The sequence below is a fragment of the Micromys minutus genome (assembly GCF_963924665.1).
Source record: "Micromys minutus genome assembly, chromosome: 28".
NCBI classification, from domain to species: Eukaryota; Metazoa; Chordata; class Mammalia; order Rodentia; family Muridae; genus Micromys; species Micromys minutus.
In genome coordinates this window covers 19756105-19776685 of record NC_137963.1, presented here as the reverse complement: position 1 = coordinate 19776685, position 20581 = coordinate 19756105, and the positions used below count along the sequence as shown (strand labels likewise).

At 46.4% G+C, this 20581-nt stretch overlaps 1 protein-coding gene across 3 annotated transcripts in view; it reads right to left on the bottom strand.

Moving 5' to 3' along the window:
- The window catches only part of EPB41L4B (erythrocyte membrane protein band 4.1 like 4B), a gene marked incomplete at both ends in the record, with an annotated part of 145129 nt that overhangs the window by 36857 nt on the left and 87691 nt on the right, over positions 1-20581 (bottom strand). For all 3 annotated transcript variants that reach the window (XM_080940135.1, XM_080940134.1, XM_080940136.1), the window contains 2 exons: positions 5654-5772; positions 7932-8134. In XM_080940135.1, the coding sequence (XP_080796261.1) occupies positions 5654-5772; positions 7932-8134 (322 nt within the window). The remainder of the gene's footprint in view (positions 1-5653; positions 5773-7931; positions 8135-20581) is intronic.

Sequence of the window (20581 nt, the reverse complement as noted above, 5' to 3'; positions counted from 1 at the left end):
TATGCGGCTTGCGTGAGTGTCTGTGTGAGTGTGCATGTGTGCATGCGTGTGTGTGCCTGCTCATGCCCTGATACACTTTGTGCGTTCCTTCCGAATGCAGAGGCTTCCCACATATCACCCCACATCAGGTGTTAGGTGAAGGTTTAAGGGAAGGGGGACCCCATCAAAACAAGGCAACAGGAACCAATGACAGAAGCCACAGCGTCTCCTCCCCAGCCCTAGAACGATTCTCTCCACGCTACCTCAGAGATAGCAAGACATGCCAGCAATCTGCAGTATCAAGAAAAAGAGCACAAAATATTTGCTGATACCTGTTCAGAAAATCTTGCTGGAAACCGTGACTCTCAATAAGGAATTTGTATTTCTGTTACTTCATTAATTAATTTAATGCATATGCAGCAGATGGGACCCAGAGCCTCATGCTCTATCACAGAGCCACACTCCCAGCCCCTGTGTCGCACTGGACTTCGGGAATGAGATACTAATTTCACAATTTCTGCCATCTCCTAAGTATTTAAGTGAATATGTCCCTAATGTTCATGAGACACAGTTAAGGTAGATTACCCCGTGAAAACATATTTATATCTGAACCATATTCAAAGGAAAACATCTTTAAGATCAAAGGCTTTGTCCCTGTAATAGACATGGCATTGACATGGTGATTAAAATAAAAGTTAAGCATGTCGCCCTGAAATGACCTTAGATGGTATATGTGCCACTGTGGGGAGAAAATGTCTAATGGCTCGCCATATTGTAGGTCATGGTCTTTGCACGTCCCAGAACAATATAAATAATGCTTGACCCAGACTTGATGTCCAGTAAATACTTCATATAGACAATTAGGGTGGCATCCACTTACTATCGGAAGAGATATGTGCTCGATAAGAAACGTACAAGACCTCATGATTGCTAACGGAAATTCAGTGGTCTCAGAGGCAGTGTGGCCGCTCAGCCACCATGCCCAAAGGCGAGAAGGAAATGTTTTAAAATCCTCAACTTCTTCAGGTTCTGAAACTGTTGTTATTGCCACATTGAAAGCCCCACTGAAGTTAGGTTTGGTGGCACTTTTCTTCTGCTCCTGAATGCAGGAGGAGGACAGAAAAAGATGGTAAGTCCAAGGACAGTCTGGCCCATATACTGAGAAAAATCAAGAATCCCATTGACCATCTTGGTATTCACTATAGGAATATTATAGAAGACGTGGGACAAGTGGTTAGACAATGTAATTAATAAAATAGGGCACAGAGGGACGGCCCAATGAACAAGAACAACATGGGGAGAGAAGCAGACTCCAGCCATGACATTTAGTACCAAACAAATGTTCTAAAGTTAAATGTCAGTCCTTTCTCTCTAGGGTACCATCCAAAATAGATGATGATGACAAAGATCTTGGTAATGACCATGATGATGTTGGTGACAACCTCAATAGCAATGATGATAGAATGGTGGTGGTGTTTATGATGAGGATGAGGGATCAGAACAGTAATAATAGTGATGACTAAGAAAAACGCCAGTATCGGACAAGTTCAAGAGCTTATCCATGAGCCAGTCACTGTCCACACATTTCATGTGCATGGCTCACGGGAGGCCCATTTGTCCATCCTATTTGGAGCTAGGTATCTTTTACATATTTCTTAAGGCTTTCATTTATTCCTTTAGTGTGTGGGAGTGTGTGTGTGTGTGTGTGTGTGTGAGCGTGTGTGTGTGTGTGTGTGTGTGTGTGTGTGTAGCAAATCAGAAGGCAATGTCAGCTGTCTCCTTCCACAGTGGGACCCCAGTGTGAATGTTGACTTGGCAGCAATGTCTTCCCCACTCAGGCATCTTGCTAAGCTACGGCTGCTGGCTTCTTTTGCTGGTACCTTCATTATCTCCGTGCTAGCAGAAGGCAGACAACTGTGGGCTGTCGGTGCAGCTTGGTGGACTGCAACGTCCAATTCCACCAAAAGGGAAAGATTTACATGATCAGAAGAGAAAGCAGAGTATCATTTACCCCAGTTCGCAGATGAGAAAAAAACACAAAGCAGAGCCATGGGAAGCCATTTGCCAAGTGTCACATAGAGGGAGGCAGAAGGGCCAGGCTCTAAGAATGGAGATTCGGATGGAGTCTAAATCCAGAACTCACAACCACTCAACCACACTAGCTCCCTAGCCTCTCTACTGCCATTACCCGCTTCATAAGAACTCTAAGATGCTCAGTGAGAAAAAGAAAATTATAAATGGCTTTCTCACGCTAGATTCTATAGTTAGAAAAGAAAATACAGCAAGCTATGCCTGGGATGTGTGAAGGCTAGCGACAGTAAACCACCATGCTGGGCCTCAAAAACAGCACATCTGGCTGAATTCAGTATCCCAGGAGATGGAGGCTTCCTCCTTTAGGAAGATAAGTAACTTACAAATAACTTATTATCTGGAAACATCAGTTTCACAGTGTAAATTCTGGATAGCTTATTTTGTGCTTATAAATCTAGTTACATTAATTATTTCATAGTTGAGAGGATTTTTTCCCCCATACATATGTTAAGAGTTCATTTGTAGTTGGTTTCAATTTGGGGAGCCGGCATTTGGCAAATGGGAACTTAATTAGTTAGGAGCCCATTGGAGGGTTCTGACAATGGCTTACAGGGAAGTGGTTTTTCTGACAATAATGAAGACCCACTTAACATGATGGAGTGCTGCTAAAATAAGAAAAGGATTCAGCAATGACACCTCCCCCCACCCCCAAGTTTAGCCAACCTAACCAGCTGTTTGGGACAGACAATTCAATCTGGGTTGCTCCTGTCTCAACCAGCCAAAGCAGCACTGCCCGGTACTGTTCAGCTACATGAAGCACCTCCAGTGAAGACTAATATGAAATCTGTAAACTTTTACATCTTTGTGTGCCTTTTGATTGAATGAAAGGCACCTCTGTTAGTGCTGGGTGGGGACTGTCTCACAGCTATAAGGACCTGAATATGGGCCTCCAGAAGCTACATAAAAAGCAGGGCAGGGAGGGTCTGTCATCTCACTAACGGCCATACAGGAGGTGGAGAGCCACAGATCTCTGGAAGCTCACAGGACCAGCTAGCCTGGTCTGTGCAGTGAAGTTCCAGGCCAGTGAGAGATCTAGTCTGAGATAAAGGCGGAAGGGGCCTGAGGACCCACACATCCATACATCCACACCCACACATGCACGCACCCTACACTCACGACCGCACACACGTGCACACGCACACGCACACAGAGGTGTTTCCAAGGGAGATTACAAGACCACAGTTCCAGCTCAGAGTATGGCCCCAATACTGTCATGCTATCTGGTTTTATTTTGCTTTTTGTTTGTTTCGTTTGGTGTTTCAGGACAGTTTCTCTGTGTTGCTCTGGCTGTCCTGGAACTCACTTTGTAGACTAAGCTAGCCTTGAACTCACAGAGATCCACCTGCCTCTGCCTCCTGAAAGCTAGGATTAAAGGCCCCACCATCACCCGGTATAATGTCTGCTTTTTAGAATCACCATATTTTATGTTAAGTTTGAACTTTGGAAAGAGACTGTATCATCCAACACGGACTTAATGATTCAACATACAATCCGACGGCAATGGGGTATTGGTGTCAGAACAGGGCATTTATTTGGGAATGTCATCTGGGGATAAGGACACAGTCAGATGTATATATAAACTGTTGATCCAGACAATTAACATGTGGGAAATCTGATGAGACTGAAATTCCTGCTGTTGTTTGGGGAACCACCTGGAAATTGGTAGTGAAAACCATTAAATTAAGAATAGGAGGTTACAAAAACCATACACAAATCAGAGGTGGCTCCATCCTTGAGGTGGGGAAAAAAAAAACATTCAAGCTAGTGGCTCCCATTTGAGGTGTCATGCTTACCGAGGGGATTGTTTACTAGTGGGTACAGGTGTGAGGTCAGAGGATAACTGGTATGAGCCAGTTCTCTCCTTTCATCCTGTGAAACCCAGGGATAGAACTCAGTCGACAGGCTTGGATGCAAGAGCCTTCACCTCCTCAGCAGCCTTTACCTGCTCAGCCAGCTCACTGGCCCAAGAACTGTGTCTTAAATAAAGAGTAACACGGGGGGCTGGAGCTGCAGCTCACTTGGCAGAATGCTTGTCTACTGCACACAAAGCCTGGAGTTTTAGTTCAGACACCACATGAACTGGATGTGGTGATGCATACCTATAACCCAGGCGATGGAGGAGAGGCAGGAGGAGCCGAGTTCGAGACCATCCTGGGGTACACAGCAAGTTCAAGACCAGCAACACTTTGGCAACATGACACATTGTCTCAAGAAGAGTTTTGTAAGCCAGTTGTGAGCCAAGCTTGTGACCTCTGTACTGGGGAGGTGGGCATGAGTGGATCCCTGGGGTTTGCCTGCCAGCCAGTCTAGACTAACAGGCAAGCTGCAGGCCACTGGGACACCCTATCTCAAAATAAGGTGCACCCAGGATTGTCCTCTGTCCTGAACACACACACACACACACTCACACACACACACCTATACATATACGCAAAAAATTAAAAATAAGGGTAACAGAATCTATGGAGTTGACCGCTGTTGCCATGTGAGGACAAGGTCAGTCACCTGTATAACGGAATTCCTGCTCCGTTGTGTTCACTGTGATTTTTCGATTTTTCCCCTGTGCTGATGATTAAAGCCACGCCCTACCCCCCCCCCCCCCCCGTGCATTTCCCTGAATGAGACAGAAAGGTGGGCAGAGGGAACTTGAGCTCCAGGTCAAGCCAGACACATGCCCTCAGGAGAGCAGCGTCTCAGTGTCCTTCCACAGCCATGGGTGCTGAATGCTGGGGAGTTCTCTGCCAGGAGACATGCCGCACTCCTGCAAAAGCGCTCAGATGCTGTGCAAGTATAAATTACTGAAACCAGCAACCGTGCGCACTGGACAAAGAGTTAAAGCGCAAGGAAAAGCAGAGCGATCCATGGGGCACAGGGTGGGCAGGGTGGCACGTGGTACTGCAGGCAGCTCACCCATCAAGAAGGCAAGGGAGGCTCTGTTACTGGAGTAGCCTAAGCAGGAAGGGCAGAAAAGCTGCAGTGGAGATGCCATTAAGGCACTCGTGCAAGCATGGGGAGCTGAGTTCAATCCCCTTAAAAAGGCCAGGCCTAGAGCTGGAGAGATGGCTCAGCAACTAAGACAGCTTGCTGCTCTTGCCAGGAACCAAAATTTGGTTCACACATCAGGCACAGAACTCCAGCTTTGACGACCCAACACATTCTTAAAGCCTTCAAAGGCACACACGCGTGCCTACTGACATAGGCACACACGTATACAAATAATTTTCTAAATCTTATTTTTAAAAAAAGCTGGGTGTGCTGGTTCCTGATGGCAGCAGAGACAGGAGAGTCCCTAAGGGCGGCAGGGGTGGGGTGCTGTGCGTCAGGCTTAGCCTACTTGGTGAGTTTGAGGCAGTAAGAGATGTTGCCTGCCAAAAAAAAGGTGAAAAACACCTGAGGTACAAACCTGAGATTGTCCTCTGACCTCACACAAGAGTATGCTCACACATGCAAACACACACACATATGTCCACACACACACACACACACGCACACACACACACACACACTCGAAGCTGGAGTAGAAACACCTGAGGTTCAGGCCCCTCTGTGAGGCAGCACGTTCCATGCAGAGCTGGCCCGGCACCTTGTTTATGTTGATATGCAGGGCCGGCCAGGGTCCCGCAGCCTTCACGGTCTCCAGCTCCAGTTTCTTCAGATGGGCAGCTGCTTCGCTGTACAGGGCAGGGGCTCCGGGACTCAGCTCTGCAGTGCGGCCAGGGGAAAGGAAAAAGTTCAAAGTCAGCTGGATACGGGGGGCCAGAGCCCCCTCAGGAGCCTGAGTCCAGATCCTTTTCTGCCCTTCTGGCTTATGCAGGAACATCCGACATCAAGATTTCATAACCTTACTCTTTTGGATATGGGCTGGGAGGCCCTGGGCATGACGTTTGACCCCTCTGAGCCTCTACGCCATTTAGAAATGAAAATAGAAATCACTTCTTATCTTGCAGGGTTTCTGGAGTACTGAGTGAGATTATTCTCATAAAAAGACTTACATGTGGAGAGGTCCTTTACACACTGAAAAGACAGACAAACATCCAGGCTGCTAGGCATGGTGAGGTGCCTCCAAGAGTCATGTTGAGTTTCTAAAAGTCCAAGCCACTGGCTTTTTGTACTGTGCAGTTTTTGTTTGTCACCATGCCCCGCCCCCAGCTTAGCTTTTACTCATTAACACATTGAACATCCACTAAATATTAAATATTCATTATCCAATAAGCATTGTGCTTTACCGCGTGTTAACAACTGGCTTCTGGGGAGTTGAAATAAACAAACAAGACATGATTGTAGTGAAAGTGGGGGGAAGCCGGTCTGTGTGAAAGCAGACGCAGGAAGTGTGCAGGGGGCACTGGTACCAGGCGAGCTGGCTGCCGGTACTAGGGGTCGCACTAGGGCTGAGGAAAAGCCTTGCAGGTGGAGGACCAGCAGACACAAAGGACAGGGCTGGGACTGTGAGGCACTTCGTGAAAGGACAGCCGTTCTGTAGCCGTTCTGTGCAGCTGGAGCGTGGGAAGGATGGGGAAGCCAAGACCGAAGGGAGAGGTTTTGGAGGTCTGTCACGTAACCGCGCTTGGTGTGGACTTATTCGGGGCAGGGAGGGACAGAAGGTCTTAGTTCTCCGTGGGGACTGCACTGCAGGAGGAACAGTGTCAGGAGGTGACACCAGTCACCTCCACGCAAACGGATGAGGTGAACGAGGGCAAGGGTAGCAGGGGCAGTGTGTAGATTCTTCTCCCTAAGCATGTTCCATTTAGCTAACCTCAAATGGCTCTTATAGTGTGCAGATGAGTTGGAGGAGCTCGGCCTATCTGGACAGCTCGAAGGGTCAGACTGGGTGGTTCCTAGATACTCCCTGCACATCCTCTCTCCTGCTCACAGAGGGACCAAAACGGGAGAACATCCTAGGCTGCTCAGTGAGAGCCAGTGTCCCAATCTCTGCTCAGCCCTGCCTCAGTGCACCTGAAGGGAGAGGAGCGGCTTGCATCCAAGTGGGAATAGGCATCCGGGGGAGAAGTGGGACAGAGAGAGAAGCAGGGGTGGGGGGAAGGTCAGCAAATAGAAATGATACCTGAAAAATATCATAATGAGATACAACACTGAATGCTAGTTAAAAACAGACTTAGATAAGCAGTAAAAGAATGATAAAGATAAAAATGTGTGGCAGCGGTACAGCCTTTATCCCATCACTTAGGGAGGCAGAGGCAGGGAGATCTTTGTGAGTTTATGGTCAGCCTGGTCTTTATGGTGAGAAAAAGAAAAAGAAAGGAAGAAAAAAAAAAGAAAGGAAGAAAGAGAAAAATAATGTATTGTTTGCCTCAGATCTCAAAGAAAAGAGATAAAAGGTGAGTTAGGAAATAATATAATATTCAAGATGGAAGTCCATTTCTTAATATAGTTAGCAGGGACCTAATGAGTCATATTGCCAAGTGCAGGCCTAAAACTGCTTACTTTATTATCAACATTGACAGGATAGACAATACCACAGGCTCACTGGACACCTGACGCCTCTTTGCTGCTGGAAGTCGGTATCACAAAGGAGCAGAGGCGAGTTTACCGTGACCAAGGCAGGAACCCCCAGCCACCATCTGACGCCCCACCTTTTCCACTGCTGGAGCCCAGGAGCCTGCACTGAGCCCTGAGAGGGCAGAAGTCTAAGCTAAGGGTCAGGAAGGAACGGCCATTTGTAACAATTGGAAACCGGAAACCACCAAGTCTAGATTACCCTGCCTCCAAGCACCAGACTCTACGAGCAAGCTGCCCACCCATCTAGTAGCCATGGCAACACCTCCCCCTCCCCCCCCTCCCCCCCCCCCCCCGTTCTGTCCCTGACTGGCCCTCTGCACCCCACCCTGCTCCTACACACTCACTGGTAAGGGCCTTGCTGGAGTTCGGGGACCTCAGCGGCGCCTCCTTATTCTCCAGGGTCAGCGAAAGGCCGTAGTTGGAATGGTGCTGATGCTGGTGGTGATGCCTTCCCGAAGCTTTGGGAGCAAACGGTGTGCCCCCGTTCTCCTCGAGGCCGAAAGGCAGCCTTTCTGTAGGACTGAGCGCTGGGGACGGGAGCGGGTAGCTGAGGCAGGCGACAAAAATCAGAGTTGAAAACAACGCAATGATTTGCTAACCTCTTAAGCCCCAAGACCAGGAGGCTCAAAGATCCCTACTTAAAATAGGGCACTGGGCCAAACGGTGTGCAAAGGAAATAAACCAAAGTGAAAATTAGTACAAGTTAGTGATTTGACATCTTTGAATCTTAAAAATGTCTTCACTTTGAAGTGGAATAAAATAGCTTGCATTAAAAAAAAAAAAAAAAAAACAAAACTAATTTTTCAGGGCTAGAGAGATGGTTCGGTGGTTAAGAGGCTACTCTTCTAAGGAAACTGGTTCCTGGCATCCACGTGGCAGCCCACATGCTCCTGTAACTCTAGTTCCGCAGGCTCTGCTGCCCTCTTCTGGCCTATACAAGCACTACGTGTGCATGATGGACACACAGGCAACACTCATACACAGAAAAATAACTTTTGAATAAGACATCTTCTAGATGCGATATGGAAGAAAGCAAAACAAGACATAATGCTTAAATGAGCATATGTTATAAACCAGAGTCTTTTCCATTCTACATGCAGAAACATCCTCATGTGACTGCTCTGATATTTCTTCTCAGGAATGGCCTTCTCAAGCATGCCCAGTCAGAATCTCCCACAATTCTGTTAAGAGGGATATGATCTAAATTAATTCACGTGCTCTAACTTTTAAGACCAGAGCACTCCAAGAGAGGGGTTCTCTTTCCAGGCTGCCTCTAATAATAATTGCCTCTAATTCCACTGCCCTCTTCTGGCCTCCTTGTGTACTGCACCCACGTGAACAGACCCACACAAAAAAAATAAAACCTTAAATTAAAACGTTTTTAAAAAATATTTTTCTTGGCAATGCTTATATAGTGCCTCAACATACTTTCTTCAACTAAATGTTTACTTTTTCCCTTGACTATAGAAGAAGCTAAAACATTATGAATTCATAAAGTCTTGTCATATCAGAGCACCATGTTTATAGTGTGCAATACGTAAGTCAGTTCTGGCCATCAGGGTATAAACAGAAGCTTCCTGTGACCATCTTTCCCAGACATGAAGTAGGTACATCCCTGATAAAACACAGAGGGAGAGAAGATACCACGGCTAAATCCATCAATAAGGTTCACAAAATGCACCGGTTTGTTGAATGATTGGTTGATTGATCAACTGAGGTAGTTCCAGGCCTAAGAAACAGTATGGCAAAGGTCAGGTGACCAGGGAGGGCAGAGTACACGGGGAGAAGAGAGTGAAAGGAAGCAGCAGAAAGTGCAGTTCAGATGACAAGCTGGACTAGCTTGAAGGGTGAAGCACTCAGGATTATCATCTGAGCAACAGGGGACCATGGGAGGGGTTTGAGCTGGCCCCTGGGATGCTCCTGACAGTGTGAGCGTCCTTGGAGGCACTGGGGAAGGAAGTGGAAATGGGCCTGGTTAGCAGAAGCAGAGCAGAGTCTAGAAGCAACGTGCCTGCCACCATCAGTGCAGGAGCTGGATCCTTCACCCTGACTGCTTTGTGGTGACTGGCTCAAGGGTACTCCGATAGGGTGTGCACCCGGAGCGGAGGTCCTCAACCTGTAGGTCACAACCCTCTCACAGAGGTTGCCTAAAACCACCAGAAAACACAGGTAGCAACAAAATGATTTTGTTGTTGGGTGGGGGGAGGGTCACAGCGTATGGAACTGTATTAATGGGTCACAGCATTAGGAAGGTTAGGAGCCACTGACCTGGAAGTAGAAGAAGGCATGGCTTGACCTCTGGAGATCTCCGCTCTTACCTCTGTCCCTTAGAAACAGTTGATGCTACCCACCTTCCTATTGGGGGCATTAACAAAGCACACCAAGTTGGAGCTGAATACTCTCTTTCCTGGGCCCAGCCACAGCCCTGCAGGGGACCCTTGACCAGTGTTCTGTAGAACATGTGGGTAGCAACTGCTGGACTCTTCCAAAGCTAAGAGGGTGAGTGGCTAGGATTCCAACATCTGCAGGTTGCAAAATCCAATGGCATCCTTTCTCACCCTTCAAATTTACTGAAGATATTTGCCCTAAAGGGGTGCAGTGGGGCCCTTGGAAGGGCAGCTGACCTTTGGCAGGGGCTGGTGATAGCTTCTCAGTCTGTGGTTGGCCTTCCTCTGCCCTGACCCCTACCATGGCTAACTTGCTCAGAGTCTGAATGGTATTAGGATTGTCCAGCCATGAGGACAGATCAGTGAGGGGGTGAGAGAGACAGAGACAGGGGAGAGCCACTGGCCGGAAGCAAGGCGAGATCATGGAGACATGGAGCGGCAAGGAAATGTCCGTCCATCATCGGAAAGGAAGGAGGGAGGGAGGCGCCGGTGAGCTTCAGATGAGTATGGGAACGAGCACCCGCAGGGAAACATGGCCAAGCGGGGGAGCTGGCAGGCCATCAGGCCTGAAAGAGGGGTTGGAGAGCTCTGAGGAATAGTTCCTGAAAGATGGACACCATGTCGGATGCCAGATCCGTCTTCACCCTCTGCCCAGAGTGTGAGAAATGTTCTGAGGTCGGGCCCAGCTCAGGGACGAAGTGCTGTGATTGGATGGGTGATGCCCATAGCAGTCTTGATGGGCCACAGTGGTATCACAAACTTGTCTCTACATGTACAAAGGGCATACTATTTTACTTCAAAACAAAAAAAAAAAAAAAAAAATCAAAACAAAACAGAACAAAAAAGCAGTGTGAAGAGTGAAAAGGTAAAAATGAACAAATCAACAAACAAACTAAAATCCACAAAAACAAAAAGCCCCAGGTGCATGCCGTGGGTGAGAAGTCACGTGATATCATGTCAAACAAAATACGCATTTGTGATCTCTCTTACAGCTACCTAAGGGGTGGGAGTGGGTTAGGAAAGTAAATGGGAAGAGAATGGACAAGGGTAAAAGAAACTACTTGGGCTAGAGCAAGAAGTCTAGTGCAGCTGAGGATCCTAGGAAGAATAACTGTTCCTAATGTGGGGCAATTCCCTCTGATATTAAAATTCAGGAGAAAAACAACTCATAAGTCTCAGTAAGTTCCTGAAACAAAACAAGCTTACAAGGTTCCTTCCTCCCCAAGATCACATAAGCAGCAAGGGCTGACGAGGAGAGGAAATGCCCCAGCCTGCTAAGCTGCCTGTAAGTCATTTGGAGAGCCACCAGAGTTCCAGCCTTTGAGAGCTGTCACCCCTGCTAAAGTGGGCTTTTAGTGAAGTGGCTGTCTTTGACTCATCTGAGCTCCTGTAAGTCACTCCAATAAATTCACTAGTTCACCAAGCTGGAGTTTGGTGGTGTTGTCACTTCCTGTTGTTGGATCTCTCTCTATCTGGGTAAGTAGACATTTGTTTATATCTCTCCAGGAGCAGTGTCACAGTGGAATGAGTTGGGAGTATTCTCTGCTCACACACAGGGACCATCCTGAAGATGCAAATAGAGAGCACTGGTGGGTTATGGATCTGTTAAGGATATTTCTTAAGGCCTCAGGTTCATGGGTCATCCTTGTGGGATTCTCGGAAGCAACATTAACATAGACTTTGAGGTAAATGGTATCCAGAAACAAAGTCAGACTCACAGTTCCAAAAAACATGCAGCAACACACAGTCTCAGGGACATTGGCCAAGGGTCAGGATAGTAGACCAGCTCCATGCTCACCGCTACTAGAGACTGAGGCTCGTGGGGTGCTTGAGAGTCTACAAAGTCACAGTACTTCTAGAATCTACTACCAGAATTGTTACCAGGATGGGGCAAGGAAAGGGGGGAGATGAACTCGGGGCTTTCTCTTGAGAAGGCCAAGAGAGGCTGCTCTTAAGGAGATAATCATAACCTTTGCAGTGTAGGCAAGTTTTGAATGACATGGGTCTGGGGGATCTAAGCTGGGTTAGAAAATCACAGAATCTAATAATGGAGCCCTCAGATACCCTCTAGATCTATAGGTTTAAACTCAAGCTGGATGTTAAGGTCACGAAGAAAACCCTCACATTCTACTAGAGAGAACATAAGATGGTTCATTCGGTTAAAAAAATATATAGCCTGGTGGATCCTCAAAGAGTTAAAGCTATCATTACACAGTCCATCAATCCACACCAAGATAAACACTCAAGGGGAAGGAAGGATCCATGAAAACCTTGTGCCTGAATGCTCATTAACAGCATTATTCATAATTATGCAAAGGCAGAAATGGCCAAGTTCATCAGTTAACAGATAATCAAAATGTGGTATATCAATACAGCAGAAAGTTACTAAGCCATGAAAAAGCAGTGAACTACAAACTCATGTTACAATTTAAATGAACCTTGAAAACATTATGCTATCTGGAAGAAGACAGACATAGCTTCTCATAGGACATGTGTGGAACAGATGGGGGGAAAGGTTAGGAGTTATTTAGGAGTAGGAAGGGTGGGAAGAATTGGGATTGAAAGACTATTGTTACTGAGTTTCTTCAGGAGGAATGAAACGTTCCTAAAAATAGCAAAATCCATGACCATACAACTTCATGAATATAACTGTGTATTTTGCTGAACTGTACACTATGTGGACAGATCCCGGGAAAGCTGGAGCTCTTTAGGACTATGGATGTTAGTTTTCTTCTAGACATGGTCACCTATCTCTAAATCCTGCAGCTGGCCTGGGAACTCCCACCTTTCTCCAACCTGCATCCAGCTCCTCTTGCATATGGGTTCACCATGGGAAGGGAGGTGAGCAGGTCACACAGCCGGAGACCAACAGCTGAGTCCGGGACACAATCCAGGCCTCCCACCTTTCCACTCAGTGCCCAAAGGGCTGCCCATCTGCTGTGTCTCACCATCTGCTCAGCTTCTATTTAAGGCACCACGAGTACTCATCAGGAGGATCCAAGTCCTCCTCAGAAGACTCTGGCTGAGACACCCGTATGTTCTCTACCATCCACTAAGCTCGGCAGGAACAGAAACTGCCATATGTATTTGTGTCCCATATTGTGCTGGAAGAAGGGCTGGTTCATGGGAGGCCATAAAAAAAAAGCTTCAGTTACCCAATAAATAGTCTGGGACCGGCTCTGCTGTCACTGTACCAGGCATGACAGTCAGTAGGGGAAGGACCTCAGTCCTGCCTGGAACATTAGAGGTTAGAGGAGACCTCCTGGGGTAGAGATGCTTCAAGTACGGAAGTCCTGACAGTTGTGCAAGCAAGGACAGGGGGCAGGGGGACACTGGACATTGCAGAGAAGGGTTCTTTAACTTCCGAGGCCTGGAGCTGACAAGGTACACTAGATGTCGGACATGGGGTCTTACACAACTTTCACGTGCACTTAAGGGTGGGTGCCCTGCTGTTTCTCTTCACGTCTCCCATTTGATGACGAACTCATGGGGATTAATGGGAAACTAACTTTTTTTTTTTCCTGAAATAAAGATCCACTTCAACCTCCTGAGAGGAGCAACCTGTGTCCGTTCAGGAAGCTGAGGTGCCCTCTTGGTTCCACTGGTCACTGAATGATTGTAGGCCCAGTGCCCACTTTCCCCCAATCCACTCCCAGGAGTTCAGTGCACTTCTGGTCCCCGCTGTGGCTTGTCCCCGTATCCCACCGATGCTTCAGCATCTGCCATGAGTGTAGCCCATCTCCCCTACTCTGGATTCCTGGGGCGCCACCACACTTCATCCCTTTGTTCTGGGGTGGTGAGCAGTTTCCAATTACTCTCATGTTGGAGCTGCTTCAGTGATAATTTGGTCCAGTTCTTCCGTCCTTTGTATAATCCAGTCCCTGTATTAAATTCCCTCTGTAGGAAATGGCTAGATTAGTTTCCATTTTCCTGATTTGCTCTCACCAGATACAAGGTTAACCTGCTTGGTTGGCATTACTCAAGCCTTTTCTCTCCACAGCACTGGACTGGACTGTTACTTTGTTTCTCTGATTTTCGTGTTGCCACACACCATAGCCTAAATCTTATTTCCTTTCTCACGCTGTTCTGTTTCTTACAAGTCAAATATGTCCTGGTTGCTCCCTTTCTTTAGCTTAGCTTTCAATTTCTTTCTCTTTGTTCTGTGAGCTTCTGCAGTTAGTCTGAAAGGGCAGGAAAAACAAACCAGAATTTGGATAGCTTCTGTGCTTTGCATACATGTATTTCTTTAGAATTCAAGCTTACTACCCAAACCTCCCATTGGCTGAGAGAATTAAATACTGTGGTTCAGAAGACCATATACATAAGGCACATCCTCCACTTATTAAGATGGTTTAAAATGTTCATTGGTCAGGATTTCATTTTATTTCTTTTTATTACAGTACAGGACTAATGTTATTAACTACAGTTCCAGTTTCATCACAATTTAAAATAACATCTCCTAATATCCTTTCCTTTCCTTCCCTTTCCTGCCTCTGTGTGAGTGTGCGTGCGTGTCCGCGTGTAGGTAATGCATGTCTGTGAATGCTGTATCTGTGATACATGCACATGCAAGTACAGCTGCCTGCAGCCATGCGTACACACGTGGTGCTCAGACCTGGGTTCTCCTCCATCACTCCCCACCTTACTCCCTGGACTGGAATTCTGCTCGCTCTTCCAGCTAGGCTGCTGGCCAGCAAGCTTTGGAATCCTACAGCCTCTAGAATTTCAAATGCTGGGACTACAGGCACATGCAGACATGCTTTCTCATTGCTTCTGGGGATCTGAACTCCAGTCGTCATGCTTGCAAAGTGAGTCCCCTTACCCACTGTCATCTCCCCAGCCCCCTTTCCCTCTCTCCCCCTCTCTTTCTGTCTCTGTCCCCCCCCACCCCCCATCCCCCACAAAGTTACTGAATTGGGACTCTTTCTGCTTCTGGCCTCTTATTAGCTGAAATTCACTGGGATTTTATGATACTCAGATGAATTGTGTCCATTCTTTCTAGTCTTCCATATTTTGTTATTTTAGCTTACTGCATTGGTTGATAATGTGTATCAGGAGGATGGGAGGCCTTCTGTCACCCTTGTCTTGGTTCTGGAGTTTATGGAAAAACTAATGTTCCAACATTAAATGCTGTTCCTGCAAAACTTCACACTTCAGGCTAGACTCTGACAGCCCTCCCTTCCACTTGGTTACTAAATCCCCTGAGTAGTGACTTCTCCCTGCCCTGAGGAGATCTGTGCTTTTCCACGGAAGGTACTGTTCCCGGAAGGTGCTTTAAAGAGATGGTGTTTGAATTCCCCACGGCATCACCATCCCGCTTCTCACCGGCTTTGGGAATCGATTTTCCCAGAAGCCGCACTACAGTGCCCGGTTCCTCTCCTGACATCTCTCCACGGTGGCTCCGACGTGCTGGATGCTGACGAAGCAGTGACAAAGGCTTCTGGGGGGCATCTTTTATTTTTAGCTTGAAGATTCAAACCGATCACGATACAGCCAATCCTGACCATTCTCTCTCTTTCACTTGCATGTCTACCCCTCTTCATTCTCCCTTCTGCTCTTAGTACATTCTAACCGGAAGAGAGGAGCAGAAGTCGGGTAGCTCTGTTCTTTTCCTCTAGCAGGGCCCCTCCCCCTTCAAAAATGGCCAGGGAAAATCTTCATCTCTTTGCTCCAAATTAGCCATGTAGTCCCTTACCAGTGTGATGATGGGGCTTGCTCTGGGGAGACTGAGGCAGGAGGATGATCATAAATCCCAGGCTAGCCTGGTCTATATAACAAGCCCCAGGTTAGCCACAAGTATGCAGCGAGAACCAGTTTTTAAACAAAACACGTCAAAGCAACCACCACCAAATACAAGTTAGTAAATTCTGTGTTCTTTTGTTTGAAACCATGCCCCACTTTCCTCCTCGTGTAAATCTTGTCTTAATTGTGAGTTTATCGGAGAGGCCACTGATACACTCCCCTTCCAGGTTGTCTGAGCTACTTTCACAGCCTCCGTGTTCCTTTTTTAGGCCATTCTTTTCTTTGACATTTCTTTGGGAATGCATAGAAAACACCAGAGGACTAAACCCCCACCCCCTCCTACTCTCCTATGCTAATCATTCCAAGACCTTGTCCCACATTCTAACTCTGTCTCCCCTGCTAAAAGAATGAACAGCAACCCCTGTGGCATTTCTTCCATTTTCCCAACACCTTACCATCAACCAAGCAGGCCAGGAAACCAAAACGATGCACGGCTTTTTAGAGTGTCTGAGTAGCTAAGGTGCCAGCCTGACCCGCTCTCTCAGACACACACAGAGCATGTTCTATTTATGCCCTGCCCCCACAGTACATCTGATCTAGGTTCCACAGGTTTTCATTGGCAATGATGCCGCATCTACATGCAGGGTTCACACCGGGGGTTCTCGACCTGTGGGTCGTGACCCCCTTGGAGAATCAAGCCACCTTTTCACAGCAACTGAATATCAGATATTTAGGATTCGTAGCAGTAGCAATACTGCAGTTCTAAAGTAGCAACAAAAATAATTTTATGACTTGGGGGGCGGGTGTCACCACAACATGAGGAATGCATTAAAGAGTGGTAGCATTAGGAAGGTTGAGAAGCACTCACTGGTCTATGTGGCACTCAAGTTACAACCATTTTCTACACCCTTTCTGGAGAAGCCTGGCTGGGACAAACCGGTTCCTGTTTTAGTTCTGAACTGATGTGGGTACACTGCAAATACTGCCTCAGAACTAACCCAGCCGGGCCCCGCAGATGGAGAGTGGTACCATTTCTCTTCCTTATCCCTGGGCTACATGGGCAGGGCCCAAGGGGTTCCAAGCCTCCAGCAGCCTTATCCACTATCTAGAGCATGTATTATAAATATGTCATTCTCTATATGTACCATGGGACACATGCTGGGAAATGCCATTCCTATCCATGTTCGGGTTCCTCCCCTGGAACTGTGCCTCACCCAAGCCTGGTGTTCTATGAGTCAGATGTCAGCCAGAAGTTCATCTCCTCACAAGAACTGAGGCATTTATTACACTCTTTAAATATAAAGGGATCCCTCCAGTTGATATCTTTTCCCAACATTTTACCACCTGCCAACCTATTTACTCTCTAACAATAACTTAAAGACTATCGATCCTTATTTTTTAGGTATGGAAGCAGGAACAGAAAGAGTATGTAACTGCCAGAGTCACAGCTACAGACTGTCTGAGCTGGGGTTTGGACAAGGCAACCTGACTCTTTAGAGACACCTTGCTCTGTAGGTGACAGGAGAGGCCTATGGGTAACAGAGGAAAGTGGACTGGCCCCCACTGTGTGTTTGCTGTGTGCTGTGAGTTCATAAAATTCAAGGCACCCATCAGGGTCTCAGACACATCCCTTTATGAAGAATTTCCAAACCAACTGCAGTGGAAACCCTGAACTTACATGTTCACTGTGTGTCCACCTGACAGCAGAAGGGACACGTGACCATCTTGGTTCCAAGGTACCGGTCACTTATTTCAGTTTCCACTTAGCAGAGACTAACCTGACCAGCACAGGCTTACAAGTTCTTACTGAATTCAGGGAAAGCTTACTCTTTGGCTGGGGTGAAACATACATTTGTAACATTGTACTTTTTATATAATTGTTTTAAAGAGAAAACTGTTTCTAAGTCTTTGTGATAGACACTTTACAAATGTTAGGAGTATTCATTAGTGTGATTTCCTAGAGAAACTTAGTTTCATTTGTTAAAGAAAAAAAAAAAGACTAGAGAGAAAGGTCACAGGTGTGTGTGCATGTGCGCACTCTGTGCATTTGTCTGTTGAATCTAGACGAGTGTTGGATGCCCTTGGAATAGGAGTTACAGATCTTTGTGACCCACCATTATGAATTTTGCGGACTGAATTTAGGACCTCTGCAAGAACAGACAGGACTCTACTCTGAACTGCCTCTATTCTAGTCATTATGGCTTCCTTCCTTCCTTCCTTCCCTCTTCTTCTTCTTCTTTTTTTTTTTTTTTTGAGACAAGAGTCTCAGTCTGTAAACCAGGTTGGTCTTAAAACTCACAGAGATCCACTTGCCTCTGTCTTCCAAGTTCTGAGGTTAAAGGGGTTGAGCTACCTCCTCCTCGTTTCATTTTAAAATGTGGTTTAGATTCCTTTATATAGACCCCCTCACTGGTAGAAAGGAATTTCCCCAAATTATTTCAAGAAAATTTCCAAATAATTGACTCTTCAAATTAATTCTATTAGCACGGTGATGTGTGACTCCATATTCGATGGGGGAGGGGGCTCTTAATTCAATTCATGTCTTAGCAGCCTGGAGTCAAATGTTGTTTCCGATATAGTGTCTGGGTAAGTGTAGACCTCTAGCAAATGCTTGTCTAATGAACTTGTTCCAATGCATTAGATTTTAATTTTCTTAGGCAATTTTCAAGATTTACTCGTAAAGGTCTTACTTTGCTTATGAGTTCCCTAGTTGCTTGTAACATTAACTTACTTTTGCAAATTGTAGAGTAGAATACCTCTCATTTTGGGGACAACCTAGAAGATTCCATGGCCTATATGATCCAGTGGAGGACAAGACACATTCACCTTTTAATTGATGACATTAACTATTACAACTGATCTCAACGAATGGCTTAAGGACTTGGTACTTGATATTTTTCTCTTAGCATGCCTTTTGTCCTGGTGTTATCCTTCCTAATATCTGGCTTCATGAGTGCCCATGTGTGCATGTGTGTGTGTGTGTGTGTGTGTGTGTTTGCATAATATGTATGTGCCCTTGCGAAAGTACACATGAGCCACTAAGGTGTTACAAAGCAGTGAGGAGGTGCTGCTTATGATTTTGTGAGACCTCATACGTTAGCAGTTTCAGATCCATTCCTGGTCTAGTCCAGAAAATGACCATTTCATGAATTTCCTTTTGCTCAGGACCCATAACTGAGAGTTGGTTCACTATTTTTGTTCTTAAAACGAAAGCTATGTGGGAGTTGCTCTGCATATAGCATTACTTCTAATGCATATGTAGTGGTCTGAAAGAAAATGGCCCTCATGTGTCCAATGAGAGTGGCACTATTTAGGAGGTGTGACCTTGTTAGAGCAGGAGTGTCCCTAGAAGGTGGGCTTTGAGGTGTCAGCTCATGTCTATGCTGTGTGCCACTTTATCCTCCCACTGCCTGCTGATCCAGACGTAGAACTCTCAGCTCCTTCTCCAGCCCATGTCTGCCTGATGCTGCCATGCTTCCTGCCATGACGATAATGGACTGAACCTCTGAAACCGGAAGCCATCCCCAAGTAGATGTTTTTCTTTATCAGAGTTACAGTGGCTATTTTTCTTTACAGCAATAAAACACTAAGAAGACATCCGAGAGTGGTTTTCCTTCTTGGTTTCTTTAGTCTTTTCTCTGCTTTCAACTCCTGTTTCTGTCTTGGCTCTTTGCTTTAAGTGACTCCTTCCTTCTGGAGGGCAGCAGCAGGAACATGCTTCCTCCCAATGGCTGCTTTAAGAGCTTCCATTACACAGCAGCCCTCAAGGGGGTACAATTAATCCCTGCCTGGGCTGATAGAGTGTAAATAAATAAACAAACAAACAAATATTCTCTAAATAGCTCACCTCTTATCATCCTATGATATGAGCTGGGAAGGATATTTTCCCAATGCTCAGACACCATCCAGTTCACTGAATGGATGAAATTAAAACATGATTCATTCCAAGTAAAGTTCAGGCTAGATGAATAAAATATACAGTGGATGGAGGGCAGGCTGTTGACACTGTAATTATGGGACACACCCCTGTGAATCGAAACCTGCATGTGTCTTTCCAAGGTGACATAAACGAGCATGAATCTGTTTTGGTGTTCGTTAGTGCACATAAATGTCGAAGAAAACCTCTGTTCCTTGCCCAGCCCTCACAGGCTCTTTGGCAATGTCTATATGAAGCATCCCTAGCCTTTGAGGCCAGACACTGGCTGGGCTTCAGGGCTTTTGGCTTAATTGCTTTTTATTACAGGCACAATGTTCATCATTCAGCCAGGGAAGGAGGCTGGCTGGGTCATTAGCGCAGTAACTCTGTCTGATGAGGTCTTAGCCACCAAGAAAGCCATCCCTTCAGGCAGGGAGTGATTAGGTGGGTTTCTGTAGGGTGTGACTCTAATTATTCTAACCCCTTTTAGTGGGTTGCCTAGACAACTATTGTGGTCTTTTTAAAAGCTGCAGTCTTCTCTCCATCCAAACCGCTCACAGCCCTAGGATGCACCTGCAATTTTGGATCAGATCTATCAGAAATATAATCAGAACCACAAGGAGGTCCTTCCTTAGTCAAATGCACAGGTAGGTCACTGCTTCTGAGTGTGCAGCAGTCTGAGTGGAAAGCTTTCAACAGAAACCTTAGCAGGAAAGGAAGCACAGACGCTAGAGTCAATTCCTAACCTCGGCTATTCTGATCTCGTTCCCCCTTCGGCTCTCCAGGGTGTTAGCATGCTGATGGTCATCTGAATGTCTGGAAATCAGTTTCAAGGAAGGTCTAGTGATGATCAACACCCCCCAACTTTCTTTTTTCTCATTATCAAAAGTGGTGAGAGGGCAGATTTAGTGTTGATTAAGCACCCCAAACTCGTGTGTGAGTACGTACT